General features: G+C 39.1%; 1 protein-coding gene across 1 annotated transcript; it reads right to left on the minus strand.

Annotated features, from left to right (window-relative positions):
- Positions 1-1,658: 1,658 nt before the first annotated feature.
- On the minus strand, positions 1,659-7,996 carry LOC311149649 (chymotrypsin-like elastase family member 2A). The gene is made up of 8 exons (XM_084186846.1): positions 7,895-7,996; positions 7,495-7,583; positions 6,933-7,030; positions 6,540-6,659; positions 3,925-4,061; positions 2,440-2,585; positions 2,022-2,174; positions 1,659-1,751 (listed from the first exon to the last, which is right to left on the minus strand). Exons 1-8 carry the CDS (start codon positions 7,959-7,961, stop codon positions 1,734-1,736), a joined length of 828 nt encoding a protein of 275 aa, XP_084042972.1. The 5' UTR covers positions 7,962-7,996; the 3' UTR covers positions 1,659-1,733.
- Positions 7,997-8,469: the final 473 nt, after the last annotated feature.

Here is an 8,469-nt window from a genome sequence, read left to right on the forward strand (position 1 = left end):
CAAGTTATTAATTGCACTTTGGATGGTGTATCAATATACCCAGTCACCTCAAAGATACAGGCATCCTTCCTAATACAGTTGCCAGAGCAGAAAGAAACCGCTCAGGGATTTCACCATGAGGTCAACGGTGATTTTAAAACGGTTAGAGTTTAATGGCTGTGATAGAAGAGTGAAAAGAAGGAAGCCTGTACAGAATAAAAATATTCCAAAACATGCATCCTGTTTGCGTTAAGTAAAACTGCAACAAATGTGGCAAAAAACAACAACTATGTCCTGAATACAAAACGTTACGTTTGGGGCAAATCCAACACAACACATCACTGAGTACCACTCTTTATATTTTCAAGCATGGTGGTGGCTGCATCACGTTATGGGTATGCTTGTCATCAGCAAGGACTACGTTTTTTAGGATAAAAAGAAACGGAATAGAGCTAATCACAGGCAAAATCCTAGAGGAAAACCTTGTTTAGTCTGCTTTCCAATAGACATTGGGAGACAAATTCACATTTTAGCAGGACAATAACCTAAAACACAAGGCCAAATATTCACTGGAGTTGCTTACCAAGACGACATTTAATGTTCCTCAGTGGCCTAGTTACAGTTTTGACTTAAATCTGGGTTGAAAATCTATGGCAAGACTTGAAAATCTCTGTCTAGCAATGATCAACAACCAACTTGACAGATTTAGAAGAATTTTTAAAAGAATAATGGGCAAGTATTGTACAATCCAGGTGTGCAAAGCTCATAGAGACTTACCCAGAAAGACTCACAGCTGTAATCGCTGCCAAATATGATTCTAACATGTATTGACTAAGGGGTGTGAATACTTATGTAAATGAGATATTTCTGTATTTCATTTTCAATAAATGTGCAAACGTTTCTAGAAACCTGTTTCACTTTTTCATTATGGGGTATTGTGTGTAGATGGGTGAGAGAAAAAATATATTAATCCATTTTGAATTCAGGCTATAACAACAAAATGTGGAATAAGTCAAGGGGTATGAATACTTTCTGAAAGCACTGTATATATTCCAGCCATATTATTATGTATGCATATTATCCAAATAAGGTTTGCCATTATGTTTGTATATACATTCCATATTATTATTGTGCTATTCTGCTTAGTATATGCATATTTCCTATTGTAACTATGTAATTACAGTGTTATTAGTGACTGTTTACATCCCTAATTGTACCATTATTTATTATCTTGTAGAAACCGTACTTTACAACTACATATTCATCATTCTTGTGGTTGCTATTGGATTAAAGAGTTAACAGTGAATCAACGGATTGCATCGTCTTTCTGACCGAAGACACAGGAGCTAGTTTCGGACTCCCAGCGCATAATGCACATAGTATTCTACATACAGGTAGATATTTTTCCTCCCACTTATTGAATCTTGTAATAGGCTACAGGTCGTCATTTTTTTCAGAGAAAAAAGCTTTCTTTATATTATATCAAGATGTTTCTTAGCCATTATTACACATTGGTAAAAATGTGCATCAGCTGGTCAAAAACCTGATTCATGTTTGAGTGTGTGATTCAGGTTCCCCCTTTTAAAAGTTGTGGCTGAGTATCATGTGTAGTATTTATTATTTTATTACTCCCCAATATATGTACATTTGAGCGTTGTATAATACATCAAACAACAGCACAATTCTTATTGTAGATGTTTTATTTAGAACAAAACTTCCACATGGTGACAGTCGATTCCCAACAAGTAGTTGCCTCAGTTGCTCATCATGGTCTATGGAAAATATGAGAAAGAAAAACATTAGATGTGCCTTCATCATGTGTACTGTACAACATCTCTAGTTCTACTGTAGATACTGTAAAACAAGGTGGTTCCATTAAGCAATTTGACTCAAAATATCAACGAAAGTGACATTCTCTTTATTTCTGTGAACACTTTGCAGCAAATAACACTTTCGTACCAGGGAACCTTTAAATCTAAATCATTGTGGACCAAAAAAATTATAGTCAGTGTTCCAATGTGAACTGAGCTGAATGCACTTACAGCGTTGATCCAGTCCATGTAGGAGCTGACTTGGGTGAAGACAGTAGGCTTCTTGGGGAAGTTGCAGCTCAGCCCAAGGCCGAAGCTCACGATACCGTGGACCTCCCAGGCTCCATCAGCGTTCTGGCAGTTCAGGGGACCACCGGAGTCACCCTGGGTCAAAGCACAAAACCAGAAATTCAAACAAAACAAGTACAGCACAGCTCTGTCTTTCTGTAGACCAGGGGTCTGAAATATGTGGTTCTAGGGCCATTTGTGGCCCTCTCTTGACGTTGGATGGCCAAGTGTCACTTTGGTCACTTTTGAACATAATATGTTTTCTGCAATAATGTGCCTGAATTTGTTCATAATTACATATTTATGGGCACTGTTATCATTTTGTTGCACAAATGTTGCAAAGGTGCACTTTGGAACTCACGTTGCATCCGGACACAATGCCATCTCCTCCAGCGCACACCATGGTGTCTCTCACCATGAAGCCCCACCAGTCAGGCTGGGTACAGGTGGCGTGGTCAGCGACGGGCAGGAGGGCCTGCTGCAGGACGTCAGGGAGGGCGCCTCCAGCTGTTAACGAAAAGGAAAACACCACACAACATGTTACCTCAGGTAAGGTCCTTCTCTTTAAAATCCTTCTCTTTAAAGTGGAACTGACATCGCTTTAACTACTTTGATTTAACTACAAACAGTCACAATATCAGTCCAAAATATCAAATTCACAGTTTATGCTTCAAAACCAACTTTTTAAGAGCTTTAAAAATATATGTTCTATTTGACTCAAAATTCCATTACGAAGAGTAAGGTATTGTGGGCAGAATAGATGAATGCAGTCAGTGCATGAGTAATTACAATTCATCTACACATTACTTGGTAGTATAATAAATACTGCAATATCAGGTTGTAAATAACTCTGTTACGTTGTTTGCTGCCTCCAGCAATTCGGGTGATGCACTGTTTCAGTTCCAATCACTCAATATTTTGGACAAAAAAACGGCTAAAGTAAGGCTGGGAATCTCAATACAATCAAACTAGTGAGGGCAATGATCACAAGTCATAACATGGCTAAAAGGCTATTTTAGCTTTTTATCTAGTTCTGTATTTATTTAACAAGCTAAAAACACAAAGCTATATATGATAATTGTTTACGTTTTCGTACTTCCATAGATTGTTTGGGAATGACTTAGTCGGGTAGTTGTGAAAATTCTATAGAAATACAGAGTGGGAATTCCACCCCAAAACTATCTTTTGGTATTTTTTTAATTAGGCGATTGTTGATATAGTCCCAATTTGTTTTGCATGTCAGCAATCAAATTTTCAAGAAACATAACTTTCAAAATACAGAAATACAGCCGGTATGATGATTTAAAGAAAATTTAATCATACAAAAGTATTATATCGCATTTAAAATGCATTCTGTCATTACTAAATGTGTAATGTGATATATTTTAACATAAGAAAATTTAACAAAAAAACATTTAATAAAATGTTTTATCAGTTGTCTTCTTCAAATGAAGGGGATGATGACGCAATCTTTGCAAGGAGGGAATCTGATTTCATTGGTCCTCAACTCGCAGCTCAGTCATTTCATTCAGGGTAAGTGGAGTTAGCCATGAGTTAGCCTGCCCCGGAGAAGGTTAGTTCTGAAGGATTTGTTGCCATAGAAATTTACCTGGCTAAACGGTGAGCCACTTTTGTATGACTGATTATCCCGAGCTTAACTCAAACTTGATCAAAGTTACCTCACTAACTCCTCAAACCTGCATCATAGGACATTCCTCTGGTGTTTGAACTTTTGACTAGCTGCAATCCTACAACCCAATGTCTATGTCTTCATCAAACACTTAGTTTTAAGTTGGCATTTCAACTAGCATGAGAAGAGGATGGTGCAAGAGGTGCAGTTACTCACTGACAGTGCGTCCCCACCCGGTGACGTAGCAGGGCTCGTTGTGAGGCAGGAGGAATCCAGCCTCAGGAAGACAGGCAGCCATGATGGAGTCAGAGAAGGTGACAGGGGTCTCCAGCTTGATCAGGGCAATGTCGTTACTGCAGAAGAGACACAAACACCAGTCAACATGACATCACGTACATAGACTTCTAATTAGCAGTTAGCAAGTTAGCAGAAGGATACTAACTAAAAAGTTAAATCAGTTATTAGGTTGTAATTTACTTTTTGGGAGACTGTAATCCCTTACCACCGATTTCGTCTGTCTACAGTCCAACATGAGAACATATTCCAATACTTTTAAAGAAGAACTGAAACATTTTAGTAAGTTAAGGTGATTTTGATGACCAAATATGATAAAGAATCATGTTCCTACCCTTAAAACTGCTGAAAAACTAATATTTCTATTAAACCTTTTTTTAAATGGCGGCATGCAGTCATCAGATGCATGCCGCCATTAAAAAAATAGTTTTAATAGAAATATTAGTTTTTCAGCAGTTTTAAGGGTAGGAACATTTTGATGACATGTCATCAACAGTGACGTGCGGTGAGGTCTGAGGCCAGGTAGGCACTTTCTATTGAGACACCAAGAACAGCCTTAAGTCTAACGAAATCTAAGTACTTGCCATATTTTGACAGGCTCTCGTTTGCTGGTGTTGAACATTTGTGACACTGTTTTTAAAATGTTGCAGTCCACTAAGGCAAGGAAATTAAGTCACCAAGTGGTCAAACCTGGCTCTCATCTGAACATTGATATTGTCCAGTATGTTGTAGTAGATTCGCCTCCTCTCTACCCTGATCGTCTGTTTACTGTGAGTTTTGTTTTCTGCCAGGCCCAGTTCATTGCATTTCTGCTCGAATTGCTCATAGAAATGTTCAAAGTCTTGTCGCTGATACGGGTATGGCAGAAACCCATATCCGTCACTTTGTTCTGCAGAACACAGAAGAGCGCGTCAGTTTCATTGAAAATTCCATCAAATTCCATGAGCAAAAAGCAAACACTGTGGTGGTCTCTAAATGGGTTGCTAACGGTTATTAATTTTTTTGCAAAGCCATGTAATAGTTCCACATAGTTGCCCCTGGGCCTGTTTGATGAGCTGGCACTCTCATCGTTGCCACAAAATGCCAACTCCTGTTTACCTATATAGGTAGCATTAATTAGGTCTTTCAAAATCTCACAGTTCTCTTTTACCTTTGCATTGTGCATGCTGATATTCAACCTCTGTTGTTCATTCAATGCCAGATCTATCCGTGAGCTGCCAAATGTCTTAAGAGCTATCTGGCTTTGGATGTGAGACCGATTTCTCATGCTTGTTGAGTGCTCTAGGTAAGTTGTTCATGTCGCAGTAACCAGCTTTTGTCCACAAGCTGTTGCTGGTGGAGAACAGCAGGCAGGGGAAGCAGTAGCTAGCAGCGCAGACACAGAGCCAGTCTTTCCGTTGATACCAATACGATTAAAATGATCAATTTTATTGTCGGTCCCTTCCTTTGATGTAGGGCCCTAAACTCGGGTGTTGGTCTTCCATTCCTTATCACCCCTTTCGCTATATAATCCAGCTTTGAAAACTATTTCAGATGCAATGTTAGCCATCCTGATCAGCTTACTTTAGCTAGCATTAAAACGAATGTAAAGATGACATGTAACGTCTATAGGCAGGAGTGATCTCTGCCTATCCTCCTGCCTATCCCATTACTCACTGCAAGCCATATTGAATACCGTGTTATGCATAGTGTACACAATATGGCTGCAAAAGTGACTATTATTGTGGGTATTACTATGCAGTTAGCTTACTTGTCTTGTAGACATGCTGCTTTGTTTTGCAGTTATCCTGCTGGCTAACTTCGGCTAACAGTGACAGTATGATCTGATGTCCATGTCAAAACTACTGTAATGTTCAACACAGCTAGACCTTGCTCGCTGAATGAGCTCAAAAACATGTGCAAGTGGGTTTTTGATTGGACTATACAGGTTTATTCGGTGCTAGCTACTTGCTTTGTTATTGTGGACATCATGCATTTAGCTAGCTTGCTAATGTCGGGTAACAGTAGATGCCCCTAACTTACCCCATGTGAAAATCACCGTAATGTAACCTACAGCTGAATGATCTCGAAAACGTATGCAAGTGGATTTTTGACCGGACTATACAGGCTTGTTAACATTATTGTTAGTATTTTTATTGTTTTCCCCAATCTGAAATTGGTAGTTTTTGCTTTGAGTTTATTCACTTCTTGATCATAGATCGAAAAGCCATCAGTAAAGTAGGCGTTCAGAGGCTCTACCATTCCCATGACGTTGTTTTAATATGGCTGAGGCCACATCTCTCGAAGCTCCTTGTGCAAGGCACTCGAAAAACCTATAATATTATGTTCTAAAAGCATTTTCATAACATCACGTTCAACAAGGTAACCTAACATCAACATGTAAAAAAAATATGTTGTATGTTGATTTTAGTGTTTCAGTTCATCTTTAATGAACTACCTATTCAGTTGTAGACTACAATTTTTGCTGTGTTGTCTTATTCACCAAATATGTCTATTTAAGCTGCACCACTGTAAAGCAAATGTAGCATTGGTTCTACCGGATGAAGAGGGAACTCCATTTCTCGTGGACAACAATCTTGGCAACATCAACAGCCAGAGACGCCTCCTCAGTCTCAACCAGGTTGTGCTTTCCCAGGTACACTCTGTAGGTCCTGCTACTGCTCAAGAATAACAGAGGAGGAGAAAAACAGAACACCGTTACAGGGAGTGACACCAGATATCCAATTCACCAAACTTCAAACCATCTGTTTGATTCTCTAGCATGCTCTTGATACCTGTTGAAAAGGCTAAAAATGTACATTCAATTGAATAACTATACTATTATTGAAGGTTGGATTTCAGAACTGTGGCCCATTATATTTCCTGCTCATGACTGCCTCCAAGTGTCCCCTCTCTTAAACGTATTATTCTTCTGTCCTCTCTCTTCTTACCTGATGCAGTGAGCAGCGGTGAGGACCCACTCGCTGGAGATCAGAGTTCCGCCACAGGTGTGTCTCCATTCGCCATCCCTGTCGTACTGGAGAGAGACCTGAAACACACAGGAATTAGGGAATAGTTACTTTAAGGTTTAATTGTGGTAAAATCTCCTCATTTATATAATAATGAGAATTGAGATTTCAGAAGCAGCCAGAGCCACTGTTAACGGTTTTAACATGGTTGTGATATGTGGTTGTGATACAAAGCAACTGTTGATGACTGACAAGTTATGATAAGTATTGCTACATTGTTGTTATGATTGTTTAAATCTACCCAATTCTAAATCAACTCCTGCCTCTTCCCCCTACATATTTTATGCAGATCTGAGAAGATAGCTCTATCACAGTCACTATTGCTGCGTTTACACAGGCAGACCCATTCTGATCTTTTTGTCTCTTATTGGTATTTTGATCAATCAGATCAGCTCTGAAAAATATCTGATGAAGAAATATCAGAATTGGGCTGTCTGTGTAAATGCAACCTTACTATGTTATGCATCAAGTTAACGTGAGGTACCTGCCAGGGCCAGCTGTTGGGTCTGACGTCCTCTCCTCCCACCACTCTTGTCACCACAGGAGGGAAGGTGGGCAAGCCACACCCGTAGGCTGTGGGACACAACACCCTCAGAACTCTCACACATAACCTCAGTCTACTGGTGTAAGGTAGTGTACATTACTATCAATACGCTGTTGAGTCATATTTTGAAATACAAACATTTTGATTATGTTAGAAATGAATGCACTTCAAGAAGTTTATGCATATCCACATTTATGTATTTCACTGGCAATGCTACTTTATAGGTTTAACAATGTAGCATTCTGTCAATGTAGCATTCTGTCAACTGAAGATGGAATAAAAGTATGCTACTGTATGGTGTTATGTTTATATTAGTAAAACACATAAGTAGGATACTTACTAGCAGCAACCAGACAAGCGAGGACCACAAACTTCATCATGTTTGTATCTTCAAAATGTGTGTTCATACCAGGGATGCCTTTATACTGTAGGCTACTGTATATGACGTTTGTTAAACAGTTCTGGGAAACGATCCGTCAGCCAGCCCTGTCTGAACCAACCTGGGGGTGAAACTAAGGACAGCCAGCCCAGCCTCACTGATAAAACTGCCCACCACCCTTTTTTTCCACTTTCCTTGAAGTGTAATATTAACTTAAGAAGAGATTAGGGTTACTCAGATGTGTAGTGATGAGCTTTTCTCACAGCTTCTCAGAGCAGCATGTTTCATGCGTTGTAAATTACCAACGAATGGTAACCTAGATCAAATAAAGTAAGTAGTATGGTACTGCACAATAAAAATAAAGGATTTTAGTGTGATTGTAATATGTCATAGAATTGTATTGTATGCTAATTTGAGGATGTGTTGTTTATTTTTTCCCCAGACTTTAAAGAGTTGATACTTAAATTGAGAAACGTGCTATGTTATGGTCCCAAACTTCTGAAAACCCTTTCCAATTGTCACGATTGTTGAGAGAC

This window comes from Coregonus lavaretus (genome assembly GCF_964263955.1).
Source record: "Coregonus lavaretus genome assembly, chromosome: 22".
Taxonomy (NCBI): domain Eukaryota; kingdom Metazoa; phylum Chordata; class Actinopteri; order Salmoniformes; family Salmonidae; genus Coregonus; species Coregonus lavaretus.

Excerpts from the sequence above, each read along its gene's own strand:
- LOC311149649 (XM_084186846.1), bottom strand. The coding sequence starts at position 7,961 with ATGAACACACATTTTGAAGATACAAACATGATGAAGTTTGTGGTCCTC. Across the intron at positions 6,660-6,932 it reads ACCGCTGCTCACTGCATCAG|TAGCAGGACCTACAGAGTGT; the intron begins GTAAGAAGAGAG and ends ATTCTTGAGCAG. Across the intron at positions 4,062-6,539 it reads TGGAGTTCCCTCTTCATCCG|TAACGACATTGCCCTGATCA; the intron begins GTAGAACCAATG and ends TCTCTTCTGCAG.